Genomic DNA, 25,505 nt, shown 5'->3' with positions numbered 1-25,505 from the left:
GTTCTGTAGCTGTGAGTCTGCTACTGAGAAAGCGCTTCCTTCTAGTCTCAAGAGTTTCACTCCCAAGGACAACAGACTCCTAGCTTCAGAGAAGCATGTTCACTTAGGGAGGCCACAATCAAAAGAAGAGAGAGACATACTCTTCTGTATTGTCTAGGCCAGTTGTACTGATATCAAAGTCAAGGAGCAAAGCTACAGATGTCACCTGATATGGTAGGAAGAGAGCTCTGTGTGATGTGCTTTCAAGACCCTAAAGCAGCTAAGAAAGCAAGAAGTCTTTCTGTTAACCAAACTGCACTGGATGACACATACGCCTCATGTAATTCTAAACACAGTGGGGATTGGAAGCAGCAACAGTTGTTTGTAGCTGGATCTGGCCCTCCTCTTCCCAAAAATGCATTTCTTATGTCCTTCATTCTATTTTTTTTTTTTTTTCACAGCATGCTTTGGATGATACCACAAATACAAACAGCTGAAGGATGAAGACTTACAATCTCTTTTTCTCAGTCAGTAAATATATAGGCCCATCCAAAAGTTACCACAGGCCTGATAAAGGAGATTGTCTTCCTTGGAGCACTCAGCTGTGAAGTGCATTTAAAATGGTCTTACCTATTATTTTAGGCATGTTATCAAATACAGATATCTAACAAATAGTAGAAGGTGCAGTCTGTCATTAAAACAGTAAGTCTAAATCAGCATCTTTACCTTCAAATCAAAGTGAGCAATTTTCTTAGAGTGAAGGTAATTGACACCATCCAAAATCTGCTTGATGAATCTGGTTGCTTCCTCTTCACTCAAAGACTCTTTCTGTGCCAGGAAATCAAAAAGTTCTCCTCCAGAAACCCTGCAAAACACACCAGAAAACTTCCTGCTATCTACTGCATTGTAAGACATAAAATAAACACAAGCACAGAGAAGAAGCAAAAAACCTCCATACAGTTAGAAAGAGGCCACTCTTGCAGACAATCTAGAGTTTTGTGTTCTGGTTCCAGATGTACCAAAACTTCCTTTTGGCTTCAGCTCTCTCCCCTGTAAATTAAGGACTAGCTTTCCCTAATTCATTGATGCTGCAAGGTTTGATTTGTCAAGGATTATAAAGGACCAAAAAAAGGTACATTGTTTGATGAATCTATAGACATGTACTTATTTCAGTAGGTAGACTTTGATGTTAACCACTTCAACTGCTATTTTTCAACATTGTCATTTTGTATGAGACAGAGGAAATAGAACAAGTTGTAATAGTCAACAACTGTTAAAGAACTACTTCTCTTATCGTTTGCCATCAGAAACATGAGGCAATAAGATCTGCCAACAGAATGTCTTTCCTTTCCAGAACAGCCATTACACTGTTCCAGTACAGATTCTTGCCCGACATAACTGACAGGAAAGCATTTGTTTTGTGCTGAATTTTTTAAAAGAAAGCAGATTGTAGCAGCTTGGAAGGTACCTAAAATTGTTTTCCCAAATCAAGGAAGTGCTATTAGTTACTATGAGTTTTCACATCAAAATTAAAATACTTTCCATGCATATTTAGTACATAAGACTTCTATTTTCATTTTTGTGCCTTGTATTGAGAGCTCCAGTACTATTTTTGTATATATTATGAAACAGGATGATCTAGATATTTTATTATGCTTACACTTATTGTTTCCAGTTCACACTGTCATTGATATTATTGATTTATTCTCAATCAAATTTACTGTTGGGGGCACTGACAAAGTGGTTGTTGCTCTTAGGCTCAGGTGTGTCACCCATCTGTGCTCACCATTCAGAGTGCAAGCACAAGACTTGAGAGATCTAACAGTCATTTTGGAAAACAAGTATTTGGCCCTGTTGTCTGATGAAATACCTGTAAAAGAACTGGCAGGTTCAAATGCTTTAAGTTAACTTAAGTGCTGTGACTCACAGACAAGTTAGATCACACTGTACACTGCAGAGGTCTTTCGTGCAATCATTCCTCTGACCCCAGGCTCCTACACAACAATGGTGGTGACGAGATGGTGATTCCCTAACTCTGCCTCTTTCAGAGTAAACTATTGTGAACAGCTACAAAAACTGCAGAGAAGTCAACTGCAAACAAGAACAACGTGTCAAAAGCCACAAAGACATTGGGCTTATTTCTTAGCTTCTACTGTTACTGTGGGTGACAACATACCTTGCTGTTCCAAAGGCAGAGATTTACACAGGGCCTATTGACTTCAGCATTGATTACTGGATATTTTTTCACAGCTCCCGCACAGTCAGAAACTTTTTAAGCAACCTGAGACAGGACGCTTCACCTGGGCAGAAGTCACCTTACTTCACCTGGGCAGAAGTCACTTGATGTTTTGATTGTTACAACCAAATGGCTGGCGGACAAAAATAAGCTTATACGACCCAGGAATATGTTGCAACTGTTGTCTCTGGCTGCTGCCTTCCTCCTTCCTATTAATCTCAGTTACTTAGCCTGTGAGACTCTTATTTGGTCTCTGATTTTCTTTTTAGGTGACACATACCAAGGGTGTCAGCACTACCATCAGCCTTGCTGGACAGGTTTTGTTTTACCCTGTGGACTTCAGGAGCCAGGGAACACTGTCTCCCTTCCGTATTGCAGTAGGTTTAGGAGCCTTGGTTCATTAGTTTAAAAATTATTACCGCTGACTGTGACAAGCCAGTAAAGAAATCTGTAAGTAAAACCTGGTAGTCTCTTGGTGAAATCTACGTACAGAGAGCAGGCAAGTTCTGTTTCCTTAATGATTTCTATTCATACTGCACTTAAGCAATCACCTCTGGCAGGCATTATGGCCCTGTCATCAGGAAGCCAGCAGTACCTGGATACTTTCTTGTACTTTTCTGGAATTTAACCACACAGGCACACTACTCTCTCTTTTACCCTGTAACATCTCCTTGGTCACTGTTCCTTAAGGTAGACTCTTTAATCAGGACTAAGAATAAAAAAGTTCTGTCTCGGGCCAGGCCAACAGCCCATGTAGCCCAGCCTCCAGTTCACCAACCCCAGCAAAAGAAGATACCACTTAAGGCAAGCACACAAGCTGAGCCATTTTGTGAAAGCCATTCCCCTCACCTTCCCCTGGCACAGAGGACTGTGCTAAGGATGTTAGAGGATACCCTCCTGCCTGGAGGAGACCGACAACTTTCTTTTCAGGAATCTCCTTTGCTACACAAAGGAATGTCAGAAAGTTGTTCAGCTGCCCAGACTGGAAGTACTTAATTCCCTTTCTCTCTTGCTGCCCCCAAGCCTGGTCACTTGAAACAGCTGGGTTAGCTGCTCAGGGCACACCAGGGATTTTGCCCCAATGGCAACCTCAGCAACATTCTGAGCAACCAGCTACGCCCAAGGCATCGCTGAAGAAACTGTACAGCCTGCAAGAACGAGGATCACAGGAGATTTACTTGCTAGCTCCTTGCTGTATTCTCCCTCTTCTCTCTAGTTCACACTAACCTTGAATCATGCTAGGCAGGGGGTACTTCCAAGGTACAGAATACAACACAAAAATAGAAAAGGAAACCAAGAAAAGATTCAGGGAGTCTGAAGTCCCTCTGTTACTTTATCAGCAAAAGACTCCCTCTTACAACACCTACATGAGCATTTCATTTTCTGAAGGTCAGAGATCAGCATACATTACAAACAGTCCATTAATCTCCATTCTCTTGTGGTATGACATAAGACATTAGCTTAAGCTGCAGAGATCTTAAAAGAGTAATCTAAAGGAAAATTCAATAGAAGAGATGTGATGATTTCTCATTAACAAAGACTCAGGCTTTAAAAACAGGTTTGAGTAAATTGTACAAAGAGAGCGGTAAGCAATTTAGTGCAGGATTGTTCTTATCCAAGTTATGCACCTGAACTCAGAGAAATCCTCAGGCAGAAGACACTAGCAATCCCAAAAGCCAGCCATTATGGAATCCCAGAAAAAAAGCAGATCAGCACTAACTCCTTTGCAGTAAGACACTCATAACTGCACTACAAGTTACATTTGAACATGCAGGGAGGTGTGTGTTTTAAATCAGCACCACCTGTAAAAGAGAAAATGCTCCTTTCTCAAAGGACCTTAGGTTACAGAAAAAAATCCTTACTCTGGTTCCACCTCTTTCCCTATTACCATGTCACCTTATTCCCATGGCAAACAAAGAAGCAAGCAAATGATACCTTTGTTCTTCCTTCAAAGTCCAATAGAAGACAAGCGACAATGCTGCCTTCTTGGCAACGGCTGTTTATTTTGTGTACACAACCTTGACCTTACCAGTAGAGGAGACTGGCGTATCAATCAAACCTGCCTTCAGGCTGCTTTTGTCTGGGCAAAGCAGCCTCAAGGCAGGGCCCAAGAGACAGAGAACAGTGGGGTAACAAAAAGCTGTGGAGAGCATATCCCTGAATAACGTGCACAAGGAAGGGCAAACTGTGTGCCTGCCAAACTGCACTTAACAGCAGTGGACTTGGCAATGTTCTTCCTGCTCTTGAACAGAAGAAACAACACCTGTAGAATCAACCCCTGTGTAAAGAGGAGATAGTCTTGCCTGTGCCAGCACAGTGAGTTTGGGAGAGGGTCAACATTTTAGCCAAAGCCTCTTTTAAACATCAGGGTAGCTTCTTCAATTGATCAAGAATAGTGGGGACATTCTTTTTGAAGCTGAAGTCCACCATAGCTTAACGTAAGATTAACCGGCCAAGTGCTGTAACACTTATTTTGATAAACTGCAGGGAGTATGTGACTGATATCAGAGTGTCAGGAAGAGAGGTCATCTGTTTAGAGAGAGAATTTAATTAACTTTATTAGCAATTATCATCATCCTCAATTTGTACACAGCAGCTGAATGCAGTGGCCTTAATCTGGTCAAAACTGCTGCATCCAGCCTTCTAAAAGTGAAATAAGCTACAGCCTGACAACAGGACACACAGAATGTATCAGGCTATGCAAGGACAGGAAAAAGCAGAAGGTAATGAAATGGGAGGTTGTTTTAGCACAAAGTAGTTGCCAGTCAGAAAAAGCAAGCTCCTTTCCTGTCTTCCAGTGCATGGCTACAGAGACCAACATTTGGCCATAGACATATACCTAAAAACTAACAGATGCTTATCATTACTCATATGCCATCTGCCAGCAGTCACGTTAATCTTCAGGAATGCTGCCTGGCCTAAATGCTGGCTCCCCTGGAAAGCTAGTGGTTATTTCGTCTCGCTCAGGAATCAAAGCCTCAGCGCCTGGATTACATACACAAGGTCAAGGCAAGTGCGCTAGGGAACATATGATCTACGTAACTTCAGCCACAGTGTCTCTGTATTTCCTGATTCATACATACAGAAAAATTGCATCATTTACTCATTACCTAAAAATTGTAATAAGCAGAAGAACTCAGGGTGTCTCCTTGCTTACAGCTCTACTTTAGTATCATGAATTGACAGATAAAGGGTATGTCATCTTCTGCACAGCTCCTCTAAGACTCAGAGCTTTGTAAACTAAGTGGTATTGATTCTACAAGAGAGCAGGACACAGCCGAAAAAAAGCTTAAATTGATGTCTGTCCTCCTTCACTACATGACAAATTTCATCCCCTTAGGCCAAGACCATACGTCCTGACCAGCAAAGCTCCATTTATTAGAAGAGCTACTTCCATTCCTGGCTCTGATGAGCACAAGCATACAATTCTACTCACCCCTTTGTGTGACAGTGTTCGGGTTTGCCCTGGTTCTCAGTGGAGATTAGGAAGGCTGAGCCACACAAACACACATAGATATAAATCTGCACATGCACTAAGATAATTTATATCCCTTTCAACTCCTTAAGATAGACCAACTGCACACACTATGAACTGTACAGAAGTAGATGCTTTGGTTGTAGGTCTATATGATCATCCGTGCACACAGAGTCACGCACTTCTATAACAGTCTTGATCCTCAGCCATGAAACACCCAGGATGGCAACAAGTCAAGTGCCAAGTTTCATCCAAATTCATTATCCCAGTATAAGTTTGGGTATAAAGAGACCCAGCCACTCTGTGCCTCCACTTTTTCATTTCTTGAAAAACTGAAATAATTTTTATCATGGCAGATTATTTTTTTGCTCAATAATTGACATTAGGCAACTGCAAAGTTTTCTTGAAATGACTTTCAAACTAACACATCAACAGTAACACTGTCAACTTTGGGGACATCCAAATGTTCTACATCATTCAGATGCAGATGCAATGCAGAGGTGCAAGTGATCTTCCTGTGACCTCCCAGCCACTACAGGTCAAACCTAATATGCATCAGAATGGTTGGCAAATAGCACTGAGAACAGAAAGCCAAACAGCAGCAGGCAACTTAGTTCCCTTCCTGGCTTCACAGTGGAGATCCTGCATCCCTGGGGTGAGCAAGGGAAGCTGAAATTAATTACATGACCTATCTAAAGTGATGACAATCCCCTGTAGCATCGAACACTTCAGTATATACAGTCTGATAGATCAGTTACTTTAACAATCTTCCCTTGGTATTGCACACTAGTAATCGTGAAAACTGCTGCAGCTGGTCTACGTGCCCTGCTCTAGCTCTGCAACAGCAACTCTTTGTTCTTTTGGGATATCACTAGTGCCTTCTCACAAAACCTCTACTTTAGCCTCTCCAACACAAGCTGAACTCACACCAACAGGAATAACTCTTCCAATGTCATTCTGATTCGTATTAGGTTGCAAGGCCAGGAGGCAAAAACGCTATTTACACAGAGCAAAGTTCTTCTGGCCAGGCTGGAAAGAGATATTTCTTCTTTTAAAAAAAAATCAGCCTCCTATTCCTCTTTATTTGTTAGGGTCCTTCTACATCATATCACATTACATTTCACAAAACTGAAGAAATTCCATTACACATACATTAGTGTCAGCATTGAAGTGACTGTAAATTTTACCCTCCACACACATTTCAGATTAACGTCACATAACCAACCCCTGCATGCGATCCCCAAAACACATGACTTTGAAACACTGTTAAAATGATATGACGGCTTTCCAAAACATGGTCAGGCACATCTGTCCAAATGTTTCACCCCAGTTCCATCAAACATACAGGAAAGGGAACAGGGTGTAAGAAATAGCTGATGTCTTTGGGATGCAGTATTTCTAGGCTGGTGAAACAAGCAGCCAGAATTCACACAGGTAATTTAATAGCTATTGTAGAGATGGGCAATTTTGATACTGCTTCCTATTCTAATAAAGCAGCATCTCTCTACATACTAAACACCTATTAGCCAGGTTTTCTCACTTCCTTTCAGTAAGATTAAATACAGACAGAAGTGTCGAAGATGACTCCCTGAAAAGCAAACTCATGTTCCAACTAAGCAAAGGCTCCTTAGCCAAGGCTTTGTGAAGATGATTCCTGACCACACTTCCAGCTTCCCTGGGCTGTGCATTTATTCTTCCAGGCAGGGACACGCAGAGGTTCTGCAGAACCAGCCGCCATCCGCTCAGCCCAGACAGAGAACCTGCTGCTAGCTGGTTTTAAATCTCTTCTTAAACAGTTCAAACCAGTTTGCATTACATAGCCAACATATGGTTTAGGACAGTCATCCTAAACCAGCAGCCTGGCTGTCCAATGGGTCACAGTGCAGGGGTGAAGCTACAGCAGTCCACAGATCCCCTGGGTGGGAGGTTCACTTGTCAGCAGGACCTAAATGGGTTCCTCCATCACATGGTAGAACAAGAGAAGAGTGAGCAGCTCTTTTTCACTCCCAGCCTGTTGCTATTCATCCTCGATAGTGAAAGCCTAGGGATTAAAAAAAACCCTCTTCTCTCACCCTCATCCCCTCTTTTCCCTAGCCTCCTCTAAATGAGGAGAATATGGGAGTAGTGAGAATGGCTGCAAATTTTGCAAAGGAATTGGTGGCTTCGCATGCATTGGGAGAGACGAAAGCAGAAAAAAATGAAATGAGCATTCAGTGGCCATTTGTGCTTCCTCCAAGGTTCACATCAGGGCACCACCAGGCACACATGAGGTAATCCCTCTGATAGTAAACTGTTCTCAAGTTGACAACACTCCCTGGCTCAGTAACAATGGCCCCAGCTGATGTTAAGGTGCACCTGTATCCTCAGGGCACATGGATGAACTGGGGGGCCTGTTTACCAGCAACCTCCTTCAATTCTCTTGCCAAGGTCTGTGAGGCATGAGAACACAACAGCCCCATTTTAACAGTGCCTCTATGTTCTGGCAGCCTCTGCAGCCCTTTCCGGTTCCTATTTACCTCATCCTGCCCTGGAGGATAGGAAGTCCCTTTACTCACAGCTCAAGGATGAGGACCACATCTGTCTTGTTCTCATAGATGTCATGCAGCTTGATGATGTTGGCATGCAGAATCTGCTGCAGAATTGTAACCTCCCGTTCAATTTCCTCACGTCTCACTCCACGACGGCTGGCCCGACTCTGACGTTTTTTAATGAACTTAGCAGCATACTCCATACCAGTGCTTTTGTCTCGACATTTCTTCACTATAGCAAACTGGCCACTGCAAGGACAAGAAAATAACAAAAATTCTCTTAAAGCTTTCATATAATCACAGCCTCCCAAATAAGCCATTCATATACAAAGCTTGATTCTGCAACCCCTGAGCAACACTGCTGACCATACAAGCTTGCTCTTGGCACAATAGTGAGGACCCTCAGAATTCTGCAGTTAAAGTCACTAGAGCATAACAAGGTAGCCTCCTGCTGTGTCTGAAATTTAGCAAAACCAAGCAGTGTGTGACAAGACAGGAGGACAAATGTTACAATCTCTAAAAAACAGTTCATGTTTAAACGAATAAGATCTGTCTCAAAAGGTGCAAATTACCACTCCTTCACTGGATAATGCTTAAGGCATTCAAGTCCTCAACACACCACTGGATGTTCTGAAAGGACATGCATGCATTATAGTATTTCCGTTAAGAATAATCTCTTGGAAAGAACTCAAAGGATTGATAATCCTTTGGAAATGTAGAACTGGCCTCCAGTAACCAATTTTCAAATAAGAGAATGGTTTATTCGTATTTCTGCAATTCACTTGATAATTTAGTTGTAAATTTAGCTAGAACAAGTAAGAGCTTTCTCACTGCAATTCAGGAATAAAGAATTTCCCGCTGTACCAAACAGTAAAGTGGCTGCATTAAAGTTTAAAAGGCATGTAGCTGCCATTTGCCAATAAAATTTTCCTCACTGGGGCTCCTAAAGTAAGATATTCCAGTCCAACTGTAATATTTCCCCCTTATCTCGTAAGAGGGGAACACTTGGAGGTCAGGTGATTAACTCAAATAATAGTAACCCTGCAGGCTCCAGCCTCATGTCAGTGGTGGGAACCTTTCAAGATGAGAGTTGTTACTGATTCTTCAATAGGAAAGTAAGGGACCCTGCTTTGTTCTTTGTGTGAGCTTTTCTTTCTTCATCATGCTCTTGAGAAGCACTTTGGACTTAGAGAAGGCAACATTTCCACAGAGTTGATGTTCCCTCCTTCTCAATTGTCTTCTGAAAAAATAACTGTAATCAAGCTGAGAGATGTCTTATCAAAATTAAGAAAGAAAGGTGGTCTGCAGCTCAAGCAGGATTTGAGTAATACAAATTCTACATAAGGAAAGAATGTGGAATGAAGCAGTCATTATTCAGCAGATCCTTTTGCTCATCCCATTTAGAAGGGACAATGATAACCATGTTGTATCTTAGAAATGCTTAATCACACTAAAATCATCACAGACATACAAACAAGTAAATTAAATCATAAGCTATTACTGTGTGTTTGCACTTAGTCTACACAGGACATGTTAAGAGAGCTACTTCTACCTTAAAAAAATTAAGAGAAAAGGACAGTCTGTAGCTAAAGTACTGGAGGGATTTGAGCGATCTGAATTCTGCCATAAATGTATTGTATACCCTTTAGCAATTCACTTTTGCACCATCAGCAAAACAGCAAAGAGACTTATTTTCTTCCACACAGTATGCCTAAGGATATTTGTACAGTACTTAGCACAAATGTGTCTCAGTTTCCTGCTACTGTAACTGAAATACTAAGAACAAACAGTGCTGTGCCATGCAATGTAATAGGCTCTTATCCAAAGGGACTCCAAAAGGCAGACAAAAAAAAAAAAAAAAAAAAAAAGAAAAATCACACTTAAACAGAAACACATTTCTTTTCATGACGTATCATCCAGCAGATTTAAGCACCAGTAGCTTTTTAGGTTTGATTTAAATATGTAATACTCAAGTTAAGCAAGAGTAGTGGCCATATAATATAAATTTAAATATATATTAACTCTTTAGGTTGATCAATGAAGATATCTAAATACTTGTTAGTCTGAAGTTAGTGAAACTCGTACGGCTTGAGGTTTCATCACAAATTCTAAACTTCAACTAGTCTGCACTAAAATCAAGTTCGGATAAAGATTTTTCACAGAATTCATGCAAAGGTGCCTTGTTGGGACACAAACTCTCACCAATTCTCAAGTTTTCCTTAAATCTTAAAGAACTGAAACTCAAAAACTGACAGGTTTTAAAAAAAAGAAAACCTAGGTTAAAGCACAAAAAGCACTGATGTTAATTCTTTCAAACAAAATTGATGCAGACTCACTGCTCTCCTAGCTCAAGCACCTCCAGCTCAAGTAAGAATGAGGAGTAAGAACATTTGGTCCTGACATAAACTTAAGTCAGTCCAAACATAAATGAGGTCAGTCCATTCCATTCAGGATGATGAGTTTCATTCACTCACTGCTCGCTCTCATTGCCCAATAGGAAGCCCAGTATTTTTACTGATTCGGTGATTTCAATAACTTTCATACAATATATTAAAATAAACTACACTCATTTTTAAACAAATTTGTATGTTCTGATGAACCTTCTTGTACCTAATGGTACTTCAGAATTTATTACTTTAACCTTTCCACAACTATTAGTGCAGACCTGGACATAATGATGTGTAAAGTACATAACAAAATGGGACACTGAATTTGAGCTGGTGGAAAACATGGAGCTAGTGGGGAAGCGCTGTAGTGGCAAGAACAACTGTCAAGGAAAATCACTTTAGTAGCAGCATTTGGAGATTGTGTTCGGTAAGTCTAATGGCAGGCTGCTGCTGCAAGTCTTGGAGCAGTATCTCTGCAATAAAATCTACACGAGTATGAATGGAAGGAAAAGTTGACTACTGTTGTTTGGACACTAGTTAGAGGACCTCATAGCCTACCTGAGTACATCTGCAATTTTAAGTAGCAAGAACAGTCTATTACCTAAACCTCCTCTGCCAGAAACTGTAAACTGAGGGTTACTTCTTGTTATTTATTTTTCCATTGCTAGATTACAGGAGGGATTTATCAACACTTTGTTTTGGCAGAGGGAAAGAAAAAAAAAAAAAAGACCACGGAATCCACCTTGCAAATAGGTCATATATGTACTGTTACAAACACTACCATGGTGGTGAAGCGCACCAGACGGCTGGAGAATTGAGCCTATGGATAAGGTCATGCACTTCAGTCTGCTTTGTTTAAGTGTACAATGCCTCCTGTGATAACAGTGATATGAAAAACTGGCAAGCTTGGTATCAAAAGCCGGGGTAAGCAAGAAGAAGCAGTTGGCCAATATCTGCAGAATCTCAGTGATTTAGAGGCAAGGAACACCAGCTCAAATCCATGCTCTGCCCTTTTCATAGTAATTGGAATGAAAACCAGGGAAACTTTAAGTCTACCATGTGTACTCCCATATACTACCAAGCATTCCTTAGTCAGAAAAGGCTCAGGTTTTATCAATGAATATTTGATAGAATCATACTTTTGCAAAAATCATCAAAAATATTTCACAGCATTTCCACCAAGGAGCAGAAATAATTTTAAAGTTCTAGGAAGCTATATGGCCAGGAAACCACAGTCAACTAATAAATAAGGCAGGGAAGCCTCTGAGAAGAGTGCGGTCAAACAGTTACCCTTGCCTGGCACGTGTACAGCCTAACAGGTATGAAAGATCCTACCACCAAAAGAACTATCTTACCCAAGTCCATTTGTCTCATCACATTCACAAGTCTCTGCTGATGTCCAACTACTTTACAAACAGACAAAACAAGACAGTGAACTCCTTTTAATACCCAGGAGCAGCCCTGTTCTCCCCTGCCACAATGCACTGTATGTCTGAAATCTCACTCTGCAAAAATTGGCGGGTCTCCCAGTTCCAGAATACATGTTTAGTATCAGATATTTCCTTAGTCAGGGCATTATATCCAGACTTCCAAGGAAAAGACTCATCTTACAGATAACCTTAACCTTTAGCTACTGTGATTTTATCAGCCAGGATCTCTTTAAGAATCACAAACTCATTAAGTGCAACCCCCCTGATGACTACACTGTAGAAGCACTAAGCTGTTATTGTTTTCAATATTATTATACCCTTCACTGGCTTGGTAAATGAGAGATGCAAGTACAGTTGGAACTTAAATTATGCAGCATACACAGCAATTATATTCGGAACCTTATAATTATATAATGCACTCAGTGCTTCATTAACACAGACAGCTGGTTGGAGTCTGTTTTAAACCTACAAAGGCAAAGAAATAAAAAATTAAAGCTGTCACTTGGTACTCGCACGCTGTCAAATGCTAACACTCCATGTCAGAGGCAGCCCCTCATTTCAAAGGGTTCAAACAACACCAGACAGCCTGAAGAACAACTTTTTGTTTTTCATTTTCATATGTATCCTAAACACTTCTCAGGAGAGAGGTAGGAATGGATGGGACAAGTGTAGTTTTCCCTTTAGGAATAATCAATCATAAATGGAACTGAGACTGCAGGCATTGTCAAATCCATTCATTCATTCATATTTCTTTCTGCCTTCTGATTTTATCATTACATGCAAACCCTAAAGAAGCTAAGAGAATGAAATTGCTGCTACCAAATCCCCAAACTTGCCTTAAACATTCTGCTAAAAGAGTTCATTTTGTAGTGCTGAGCTGTTACTGTAAAACATTGTGGGTTTCATGGTTTTTTTGTTTGTTCATTTTTTACAAGACATGCACCTTGTTTGGTTCAGACTTTCTAAAGAGACATGGTACTAATGCTTCTGTGTTTCCTTCCTTGAATTCTCTCTGGGGACATAAATTTTGCCAGCAAAGTTCAGAGAGAATATATTATTTTATGAGTGCGGATTATGGGAATGAACAGAGTCACTTTTGTGTTTAAAAAGTCCAGTGATATGTGGATTTTGTACACTTCTGTTTACTTAAAAGCTTACAAAAATAATAATGACACCAGCATAGGAATTGCTGTCTTCTCCTTTTACATACTTATAGTCTGGGACAATTGTTCATGACAATACCCATTCCCTTGTAATCTACTATTTCCCCGCTGCATGTGTACCCACGAACGCACACTCTACCTGCTCTTGTCCCAGTCTGTATGCTATTTCCTTAATCCCTTAAAAGCAGGCTTTTGCAGACAGTCTTGACTGAGAGTTTGTGCGTAGAAGAGGTTGCAAGCCACAGGGAAAAATACAAATGGACAATTTCTTAGCCTAGGACATTTAAGACAGTTACAATGGAATTACCCACGATACTGTCCATAACCCACGCTTACCCGTTTCCCTACTTGGTGCAGAGCACATTTGCTTTGCCCATGCTTGTTCCTGAATTCCCAGGATCTTTATTAAAGCATCACAGGGTAATGCTTAAGTATTTTCCAACCACCTTAAAGACTGCCATAAAGCAGCAGCTGGTGGATCTCTCCACACAAGTAGCCCAATGCTTTGCCAAGTACTGATACACTGAAGCACACTAAGAGAAGAGCTAAAGGCTGGAGAAGGGACAGGCAGGGAGAAAAGTCTTCGAACGAGTGTTTAGGAGGTAGCATATTGCTCTACTTTTCTACCAGACACAATGAATAGTTCATGTAGAGGTCCATACAGCTACGAAAAAAAGAGAATGTCTCACTGATATTTTACAATCACGGTCACACTTTGGATTTCTTGTTAACTACAGAGCTTCTAAAGTCAAGGACCAAGACAACAGCATTTCTGCACCTTCTAATGCATTTGCATTCAGCACATCAAACAGCATCAGCTTCCCAAAACTTTCAATCTAGGCTAGGAAAAAAGTAGAAGAAAGGAAAGTGTGTGTGTCTGACACCTGAGTTGACGGCACTGAGAAATTAAGCCATTTACTTAATTTCACATGCAGAGTCCGTGGCTGATTTTAGACCTGAAACTAAATTTCACAGCTCAGATATCCAAATTTCAGCCAAATGACTTAGCCAAAATTCATGGGTTTTAGTATATCACTGAAGTGCAGGTGACTTGGATCATAAACAGCAGTATTTACAACACACACAAGATAAGCTCAGAGGCTGACACTTCCTGATTTTTTTAGTTTTTTAAAGAAATGAAGTTTGTTCCCTTTCAGAAATATTTTGGACAGCTGTACAAAAGCCTTGTCAGATTCAACATAGTCTGTCCTCAATTGTGGTAGCAGCTCAAGAGTATAAACAATAGCAGCTGCAACCTGTCAGTTATAATATAATTAGGTACAACATCAATTCCATCCATCATTAATAAGGGAATTTATCCTAGCAACAAAGACAACCTATTATTCACATTGCTACTATCATCTAGGAGATTTGTCGCTGAATAAGAACACAGAAACAATATTACTGGCTGGTTTTGGAGTCTATTTTCAGAAGCATGCTTTAGGGAAGCACAAGTTCAGCAGTTCAGGAGAGGATGTGGAAAAGATGTGGGGAAGAGAGAAACTGGACAATCCAGAATAACAGGATAACTTCTTGCTCTTTTTTCAAAGTTTATTTTTAATACTGGTTCTGGAGGGTAATGCTCTGGGGCAGAACTTGACTTGAGAAAATTACAGAAGTGCAGCCTGCCAGTTTGGAATGCCTCAGTGCGTAACAGTGGTATTGCTACGGAGCATTAGAATAAAGAGAGCCTTTAAGCAACTGTTTGTAGAGGTATGGGTTTATACGAATCTTCCTCTGATACTCCAGAAACACCACATCACTGAGTAGCTGTCATGAAATGCTGAAAATATGTAAAACAAAACACTGAGATGACAGTACAGGTTACCTGACTCCAGTCAGGCTCTCTGAGGCCAGAAGAGGGAGAAGTCAGGAAGCCGATTCTGTCTGTCATTTGAGAAGAGCAAACCATTTCTTTCCCAAATACCAAACATATGTTCCCTTTCTGCATATTCAATCTATTTCTTTATGTTCTGTCCATATTCATCTTAATTTCATTCATTAAAGAATTCTAAAAAGGAGGATTTTTATTCTTATTATTTTTTGGTAGTTGTTAAAACTTGAAATTCCCATAAAATAGATGATACGTTAGAACATGTTGACAGACACGCTTTACACTGAAATATGTTTTCAAGGAGTTGTTTGAAAAGTAAGTGAACCTGGAAAAGGACAGTGTTCTGGCATTCTGCCAGTCAAAAGGCAACACTCAATTCCCTAGATGAGGCGGGACAATTTACTTTGGAACGGATTTACAAGGGATTTTAGACAGACTGCAACCTCCCACCGACTTTAATGGTAATAAGGTTCCTACATACTTGATGGAAAATAACACCTTAGTCTTTCTGTACTTAATTTCCCAAAGTTTGTAAAATGCGAGTAATGCTACCGGAAAAATGAAATAAAATTATAAGGGGTAAGCATACAGCTGGACCTACAAATTAATTCCATGTCTGTAGAAATCATTAGAATTGCAATTATAATTATTCATATTTTTATTCATTAGGTGTTCCTGCACAAGAATACATGACCAGAAAAGAAACTAAAATAAAACCTAACAGCATCTCAACCAGTCTTTTAACTGCCTAGATGCACACACAGGCTACTGCGAAGGCAAAATAGTTTAACCCTTCTTTTCACAGAGCACCTGCAACCTCACGTGGGGATCTGAGCATCTAGTTGGGATTCCTTTTGTTTCCAATTTGGGAGGTGTCTGCTCGAGGCTGGAGTTTGCAATGAGAAGCCGCTTGGCTCAGCAACGTCAGCAGTATATGGCCAGGCTGCTGGAAGAGTACAATCATGGCCTATTGCACAGGGCAAAACACGGCAATACTTTTTCCACACAGTTTTTTTACTTGAATGGTGCCATGAATATCTATTATTCTTTTTTGATGTTGGTTTTGACCTACAGCAGGTGCAGGGGGGTGAAATCCCAAAAAAGGTGAAAGTCTCCTCCTTCCATTTGAGAAGAACAGAAAATAGCAATCTAAAGTACACCAAGCTACAGCAGTATGAACTTGGTAATACCGACATCGACACATTTGGTATCGCTGCACCAGATGGAAAAGTTCATTAAACTAGAGAGGACACAAGCAAATGTTTTTAAGGGAAATGGAGATAACCTTCCATTCCCCTTGATCTTCTCCTCCCTCGCGTGTTTTGTTGTTGTTTACTATGTTTTAACAAGGTTACACTGAACTCTTCCTAGCCTACTTCAGTTCTTGCTCAGATGTGCACTTCTCTCAAGACTGAAGCTGAGTTAAAGAAACTATGGTTGGTATGCCAGCCAGCTGGTTTTAACAGTATAATTACATTCCGGACAATGCAAGGGTCTCGAAGGAAATTTCTCACACCAGAAGTCTCAAAGCTATACAATGTAGGAAGACAACAAAACTAAAGCCAGGTTGCAATTCAGAATTATATTAGACACTGGGAAGGTAAAAGACACACTTTGACATTTTTCAGTGATCCTGTTTAAACTGCTTCCACTCCATGTACTGAGAAAAACAGGAACACCTAGGTGCTGAGCTCAGCTCGGTCAGAAAGTGGGGCTGCCTCAGGCATGTCACTGTCACTTCATCCGTCTACCTTACAGCAGTACCTTGAAAACAGCAGTCGTATTCACGCGATAGAACTAGATGATTCTGACTCATGTTTACATCAAATTATGAACACACAATTCTGATTTAAGAACATTTTCTATAGAAGAGTAGGGTAAATGTTTCAGTCTCACAGCATCCTTCCCCACTACCCTAAACATGCTCTATGTATCTAAAAGCAAGATTTGGGACACAACATCATACACAAGGCACCGTTATCATAAAAAAACAACAGCTTACTATAGGAAGGACTTGATAGGAAAACTGAAAAAATGAGCTTTCACAATATAAGAAGGTGCACACAGTTTGAATAAAAACATGAATTTTATATTTGTCCTTTTTTCCCTCACATTTAAGACATTCAGTTGTGGGAATGCAAGCCTAAAAGGGTTTATTTGCTATTAAAAAACCTATCCCAAACAAAGACAAACAACGTAATTCACATATGTGGTTGCCTGTGCTTAGGAAGCCAAAACACAGCTTAGAGATCTAATTTTAAGTTTACTAGACTTTGCAAAGTTTGCCAGTCGTTGGTTCTCTTCTCTAATTGGATGATAAATTATGTTTGGTCACTTGACAGCAAGAAAAAAAAAATTACACCCTATCAAGTGTCATATAGTCTCTGACCTCTGAATCAATATGATATCTTTAACCCTTAAAGCAATTTTATTTACGTAATAAATGTAACCAACAGCAATCAGTTACTTCACAGTCTGTCATAAGCCAAGTCAGCTTCACCGCCTGTTAGCATCACATTGTCCTTTCTGCAGTGAGTGAGCTTACAGCAGCCTTTGCTTTGATTTTGCACAATCTACAGTTAGAGCGAGTAGAAATCCTAAAAATATATTATGAAATCATCATGTGTACATTCTTAAGTTAATATACATAAACATAATCACAGATAATAGTGTCTAGCTAACCTGAATGCAGGACTTCTCTAGATTCAAGAAGATGGTTTATTTAGTTTCAGCAAAGAAGGGTCTTTTATTCTCAGTTACAACAATTGTTTTTGTCAACAGTTTTGTTCATCGTGCCTTTTTGCCACTCTTAAATTCAGATCGGTTTTAACTTGCGATCTCAAGCTTAGAAAGTCTGTATCTTATTACTTTTCCATCTTTTTCACTCCTATTTCTTTTCCTTGGAAAAACTACACTAATAATTTTATCCTTTCATGGTTGCGTTTTTGTTAACTTTCAAAGCAAAGCCCTCGGGAATTCTTGCTGAATGCCTTTCTTAAAAAATCTCAAGCCTGAAAAAGTTTTCCTCTCAAATTTAAGTGATTAGAGCAATTGCTCTACTGCACATAATTTTATCAAGCTAAATACTCTCCTCCCTCTTTCCTTACACTTCAGAGATGATTTCTGCTAGTTGTAATTGCATTGGCATGCTCTTCCCAGCAGCCAAGACAGGATTCTGTTGGTAACTTCTTCTACAATCTATTTGTATGCTCTCAGCTCATTTATGAAACACAGCTCAAACCAAAGGCCATGCAAGGTTCACAAAATATATGCATAAAAGCACTTTCCTGGAAGTTATTTGTAGGAAGTCTGTGGTTACAGCCATAAAGAACTGCAACCCTTCTGTAAACGGACTATAGCAATAATTTGTAGTATACTTTATTTTTTATAGACTCTTTTTTTTTTTTGAGACTAAACCAGGACTAAACAGCAGAAATTTAATCTAAGCAGTGAATAAATAGTATGTCCAACAGCAAAGTATTTACAAAGAAACCAGAGTATGATAGCTGAAACAACAAAACAGAAATCCTAGCACGGCAAGGTCACTGAAGGGAAAGTACCTTGCTGCTTCCATAAGACTTCATGGAATGAAACTAAAAAGCCCCAAACCCTTAATCTGTTAAATACTCTGCTGACACCTCTTGTAACTTCATAAAGAGCTTTAAAAATAAAATTATCACAAATGTCACTGTACTTCCTGTTTAAGCTGAAAAAAAAAAGTGAGTTTTGGTTTGTTTGGTGGGGTTTTTTTTCCAAACAAAATGCAAATGAAATGGCTACCTCTCCTAAAGCAACTAGCTACACAGAACCTAAACTGCGGCAGATGCCAGATTATGACAATGATCTAAAACTTTTCTTAATAGAGCATTTAACAGGAATTTTACTTGGCTACTAAAAAGTAGATAAATTTTTTATGTGTGTGAAAGGTACAGAAGTAAATCCAATTCACAATATACTACGGCTCTCTTTTGAACCTTTCACAAGATTATCATAGAAATATCACTAACTTACCACAGTCCTGTGATATAGGCTGGAAGAAAATTTTTATCATGTGAGGAACAACTAACATGGCTTCATTTCAGGCTCACTAAGTGCCCGTGCAGCGTCAGGGTGACTTCTAACCAAACCAGTTAACGGTATAGAGAAAAGTATCACAATACCACTACTCTAATAATATGCTAATTTTTAAACCTAACGAGAGGCACTATTTTATATAGATAGAGAAAAAGAAATCAGCTACCACTTCTAAACACACTGGCATTTTCACTCACAACCACAACTCATGTTTTTACTAACTGATTGTATAGCACTCTAGAATACAGTGACTTTACAGGGCAAGTTTCAATATTCACAACATGGAGGTGCTGAGCACCTTTGGACATATGCTGTCTCTGATACTGTCATTGTCTGGCACCTTTCAACCACATCTCTTTACAGCTCATGCAAAGATAACCAACATATCCTGGCCCAAAGACGACGATCTCTGTGTCCACTGCCAGAGGAGAGTCAGAACAATAGAGGAATATGGATTCAAACAGAAGGATCTAGTTTACTGGAATAAGTAGAGAGCAAATAAACCATTTGAAATTCAAAGCAAGATTATTAAATCTAATGTTTCTGAACAACGCTATGAATTATTACAGGCTATCAATAAAGTAACATGGTATCTGCATTACAGCCAATTAATGCCTTAAACACCATTTTGGGTCATTAGCCCTGAGTCACAAGAAACCGTGCCACCTACTGCATCATCACCAGCATCTCCTGAAGCTGTTAAATGTTTTTGGAAACTTGCCAATCACACTGTGACAAGCAACGTGGCCCTTATCAGCTCCCGAGGTTGGAGTAGCAGAGTCTGCAGTGATACAGCACTGACAAATTCTTGATAGCCTGGCAAGCATTTTACGTAATCTGAAGCTCAGGAATAAAATGCACATGATAAAAAATTTTCCCCACTTATCACACTTAGCTTTTAGATTGAATATCAGCTCTCGGAGTGGTAATGAACAGAGTCCAGAGACCCAGGGAAGGTCAAAGCTGACTCATGCTCAGCAGGAATAGCTGATTTGATAAGCTGTTCCTTCTGCTATGTGGAGCACCACCAGCACATATATAATATGCATGCAGAAAGTTAGCACACTGTACCTTTGTGTTAAAAGGTCCAAATCCAGCTAGGTATGGACTGTATAAAATATACCTGGGAGCAGATAAATTTTAAGAGGATAGCAGTATTATGGTTAAATGATTTTTCTCCCTCCTAATGTATGAAAGATGGAAATCATGCTGGCATTTTAATCAAGATTTTAGCAAAATATCTGTAAGGCCAAAACCACAAAGGGTTGCTGATACTCCCCTTCCACTGTTCTTTGCGGAGTCTTCTGGTCTGCCAAATAAGAGGTGGAAGTTATCTCCTCATCTTATTTAATCCTTACTATATTGAAGTAAACAATCTCCTCCAGAAGCAGGACAGCACAGAAGCTACATTATTTGTTCCCGCCGCTCTTCCTACATATGCAACAGACAGAACAATGGAAATTCTCTCTCTGTGAGGATTATAGGGCCACAAAACTCAGATATTGCGGTTAACTACCCTCTCACAGAAGCTGTATATTCTGTAGTAAGTAAAGATTAGAAGCCCTGGCTTTAGGATACAGTCACCCACTTGTGGTGTAAATGAATCTGCAATATGGGCTGCCCAAAACAGGCCAGTTACTCCAACCCAAACATGCTGGCACTAGATAGAACAAGTCTAGCTATTTGTGTGATTTTATATGTCCCTCCTCACCAAAGCATCACTGCGCGTCACACTCAGATATTACAGCAGATTTTCTCTCCAGTTCAAAACCACCAATGTAGAGTTTTAACAATTATTAATAGATGTCACCTGAGCTAAATTAAGCTTGACCATCAGACAAGTATCTGCAAGCCCTATTCTGCACAAGATGCTAGTAATTTGTCCAATGCTTTATTGTTGTTAGTCCAGTGGTGAGCTGCACTATGTTTATTTTATGTGTATTTTTACTCATAAGTAACATATTTCATTTCAAAAGCATGGAATGAATACCATACAGAGTCTATTTTTCTCAGCTGTTCAAATTTCCATCTGCTTTCTACTGCAATGCAAAGTGGAAAAAATAGTTTTATTTTTACAGAAATGGCAAAGCAAAGACTGGGATTAGGCTTAATATTCAGGGGTTAAAGACATTACTGAATTTGAGCTTTCTGAGCACTGCCTACTGGGGTCACTCAGCTCTAATTATACTTTCAAAGCCAGATATGGACTGAGGAGTTACACTGAGATCATTTCCATCATTGAGGTGGATGCTGGTAATAAGGAATTCACTCAAAAAAAAATGCACAACTTTGTTACTAAGTAAGACTAAGGCCAGTTCTAAATAACCAAGACCAATTCTCAGTTACTGTAGGTAGAGCAGCTTTGTTATTGGGGGGGGGGGGGGGGGGGGGGGGGGGGGACCCACAAAAACCCAAAAACAAACAACAAAAACTCCCCCATATTTTCTCTGCACTTCCTGTAACAAATTGAAGATTTTGGACACAGTTGAAAGAACACTGAAAACTAGCAGGGAAATTTGTTTAAAAAGCAAAAAGCTAATATCACTCATTTTGCTAGAAGGAATAAAAAAATCCAAAAGTAATGATTGCATCAGACAGCCGATTACAATCATAGTGATGGTGACCAAGTACTGGATGCCAAAACTGTTTCAACAAAAAATTCAATATACATCGAACACATGACATAAAAGATTTTTGTAACAAGAAACAGTAGCAGAGGTGCTGGTTAGTGCTCAGTAACTAAACGTACATTTTGCATCAAAAGCAAAGACTTGCTTTGTGTGTGTTATTCTTCCAAATGTAAAGAACTAATTCAAATTATAAATTAATCTAAGAACAGAGTTAAGGTTCATGTCTGAGAAAGCCCAATACTGAACAATTTCTATAGATAGAAAAAACATTCCTGGTACGAAGATACAGTGCGATGTGTGTTAAGGGTAAATTTCCCAGCTGCAGTCACACCCCTCTGTTTACCAAGGAGTCCACTTAGCTGGATGACATGACTTTTTATCATAGATTTCCAAGTTCCTCCCCTACAAAGAATCCCTCAGTTATCTCTGCCTTTTGTTGTCATTACGTAAATAAATATTTACTAGTTACACTGTCAGAACAGGGATTATGTGCCAAGCCCCAAAGTCCCATTACCACGGGTAAAACGTTGCATTTGCTGTCCTTTGAAGCTTCACCCAGAGAAAAAGGTTTCACCTGTCTCGGTGAGTGGAGCCGATCCCCCACACACAAGGCAGGGAGGAGGCAGGAACTTGTAGCTGGAGAGGGGGGACAACAGGAGGCATGATAGGCCATAGATGAAAGATCTAGCTTGCCTTTAATCATGACGCTGCCGCTAAAAAAAGCCCAAGAAACATGAGGAAACAACTAGGTAGTGATATTTAAGCACATACAGCAGAAAATTCCTCAAAGTGAAATACAAACCATCCTAACATGCAGAAAAATGTCACAGCCTTGCTATAAAATTGATTTCCACGGTCTAAGCCCGATCCACTCAAATTTAGCTCACCCTTTGCATGAACAAGGCATTAACTTGGGTTTCTAGGATTAGGCACAGGACCCCACAGAAAACAGCCATCTCAGTACTCTACTTTCCACAATTTCAGCAAGCCCTGCCTGTTTTTCTTGTCAGAAGAAAAGCTCTTACAATTTTAAAGACATGCCCAGCTGCCTTCCTCAGAGGCCACCATGCTGTATCAGCAATAAACTGTCTGTCTTTCCCAACAGAGAGGATTTCAAACTAGCAAGTGAACAAAATGCTTTTCCTGTTTCTCATGCATTCTGGAAGACTTAGTTTTGATTTCCTATGAAGACTAGTTCACCAGACTACGCATCTTGTATCCATACAAGATTGCCTACCTCTGCAGAAAACATAGCAAAACCAGACAAAAGCTGGAGAAAGTTGAGGCTAGAGATGAGCATAGTTCCCAGACACTGAAACCGGCAAGAAACTGGAATGGCAGGTGGTAAGGCTGGCACACATTGCAGAGGAAGGCAGAGCCCCTTCCCTACAGTAAAAGGACAATAAAGAAGGAAAGGGGGAGACTTCCTTACCCAGAAACATCACTCCAAGGTTTGTCTCTGTTGAGCATGATCTAAGTCCTTGTACACTGCAGAGAGCTGACCTGCGGCACGCAGGACACCGTCTCAGGACACCGGAGTGCGATTCTCGCACCACCGTGCAGGAACACGCTTTCTCAATGAGCACTGTCACGAAACACTTCCGGACAAGTTCCGTGACACTTCCTACCCTCTGCCCAGGCTTGACATGTAACAGTGACACTGCCCAGAAGGCACAAATGTCAACAGCTCTCTACAGCCTGGCTGGCAACACATTTAGGTAATAGATTAATGACTCTACAGTACAACCTTTTATAAATTACATTGCACGTCACTGAAATGCTAGCACTCTCTGTGCACCTACCACCACCGTCAGTGTTTGCTAGTACAACTGGAAGAGGCTCCTGCAGGTTTGTACAAGAACTCCTTTTGTCCAGCTAGACAGAACTACCCATCCAAATCACAAGGCTCTCCAGCGAGCTTTATGGCTGCCACTTTCCTGGGAACTATACCACTAGCTCAGTAGGCCAGTTCTTCCTTCTCTCGGACTGCACTGGTCTTGATTTAAGTTTCCATTCTTGGTTGTCTCTTGCTGTGACCTCCCTTGCCACAAGAACCAGCAGTTATTTGACCTGCTGCATATTCCCAAGAAGTCAAGTTAGCCTCCACTTCCTCACATTTTCCAGGAAGCATTTCCATTGCTTTGGCATGCCATTAGAGTGATCTGCTACAAACATTCCTGCAAATGGCTTACACCAGGATCCTTCTCAAAACAGGCAAAAATGTTAATAGGTTTCTTAAAAAGTTTATTAACATCAATGGTAAAGTATGCCGTTTGCCACTACTTGAATAAAAGTTACGTTTAGCAACATAAACTCATATTTGAGGAGGGATACATTTTGCAAGCATTCTATGGAAAATAATTTTTCAAGTATCCATTTTTGATCAACAGCTCAGACACAGAAAGAAACCGACCCTGTCAGAAAGTCTGATGCCTTCAAAGAGTCACAGCATTAAATGCCTGGGAGGACTGTATAAAGTACTCCCAAATCACACAATCTGCTGCCCTTGGGAGAAGGGGAAAGAGAAGAGAATCTTCTAATACCTTTGCAGGCACTGATTACTTTATACCACATTGCTTTCTAGCTCTTCTAGACTTCCAGACTAACTAGTATAACTGAGGACTTTTAAAATAAATATCCCTATAACATATTCATCTTCAGTTAAGTTTTCTAAACTCTCTCCTTCTCTTGTCATAAATTTTGAAAAAGAAAAAAATTAATATTTCAATATTCTAGCAATAAGCTGTATTATAGATTTCAAAAGGGTTCTTTTTTTATTTTAAAATGTTGACATTTGCTAAATTCACTTTAGAGGCTCTTCCTCTTTTTAGGCTCCCTTTCAGCTATTGCTAGAGAACCTCAGTCCCCACAGACTTCACACTTACAAACCAACTGATATTATCTTGCAGGAAGTAACTTTAAATATACATATATGATAATAAAGTATTGCACTCATTCAGCATAGGCCATGATAAGCTTCCCAAGTATAGCTGCTAGAATGAACAAGCCCATCAGCAACTTTTTTAATGCCACATGCTTGACTTGTTGTTCCCTGTATGTACCCTTTGGAGAAGTTGAGCAACAGAGGTGTAAACCTAAGATTAATATTTAAAAGATTGAGGGAATGTTGGAGCTAGGCAGCTAGTTACAGCACACATGCTGCAGCTATGGAAAACCTGCTCCCCCTTTCTGCAAAGAGTTTTCTCTCACACCATTGCCTCGGCACAGGAGACAACTGCATTTCCAGCATTGTTTGAGTTTCTTCTAGCTCAGCAGTGATTCCGAGAATGATTTGGTTGAGGAGTCCACAAACGCGCCATTGGCAGGGTTTTATACAGCTGGATCTGAAGAGCCTTTGCTGCAGCTACCTTCAGTGCTGCACAGTGACAGGAAGGGTCTAATTTTATCACCAGACCAGATATATCTGAGCCTTGCTAAGGAGCATTTGCAGTATTTAATAGAAGCCTCCTTCCCTAAGTACTGTGCAAAGACTTTCAGAAAAACAGATGCTGGCTGTCGGTGAGATCCTGTATCCTAACTTCTGACTGAATCCAAGGTAGAACAAGCACTAGGCCTGTATTAATGACTACTTTTGTTCTCAAGAAATCACAGACTCAGTTAGGAGGACATGAACAGGACAGACTCTTCACAGACATTGTTTGAAAACCTTTGTTTTGTAAGTGACTTCTGTTGCCAGAATGATAATAAATTAATCCCTTCACCTGCCTGTAACAGTCAGCAACTAAAAGCTTGTTGCGAACATATTGAA

The 25,505-nt window shown here is 40.1% G+C and overlaps 1 protein-coding gene across 6 annotated transcripts in view; it reads right to left on the bottom strand.

Moving 5' to 3' along the window:
- The window catches only part of DAPK2 (death associated protein kinase 2), a 68,639-nt gene that overhangs the window by 23,302 nt on the left and 19,832 nt on the right, over positions 1 to 25,505 (bottom strand). For 4 of the 6 annotated variants that reach the window (XM_041123389.1, XM_030014206.2, XM_030014199.2 and 1 more), the window contains exons 3-4: positions 8,246 to 8,467; positions 706 to 844 (exon numbers count right to left, since the gene is read on the bottom strand). In XM_041123389.1, the coding sequence (XP_040979323.1) occupies positions 706 to 844; positions 8,246 to 8,467 (361 nt within the window). Of the gene's footprint in view, positions 1 to 705; positions 845 to 8,206; positions 8,468 to 23,168; positions 23,243 to 25,505 lie in introns of those variants that run through there. The other 2 variants (XM_030014205.2, XM_041123390.1) reach the window with 2 other exon arrangements.

This window comes from Aquila chrysaetos, chromosome 5 (assembly GCF_900496995.4).
Source record: "Aquila chrysaetos chrysaetos chromosome 5, bAquChr1.4, whole genome shotgun sequence".
NCBI lineage: Eukaryota > Metazoa > Chordata > Aves > Accipitriformes > Accipitridae > Aquila > Aquila chrysaetos.
The sequence above is the reverse complement of the archived record's forward strand: the minus strand, read 5'-3'. Positions and strand labels throughout refer to the sequence as shown.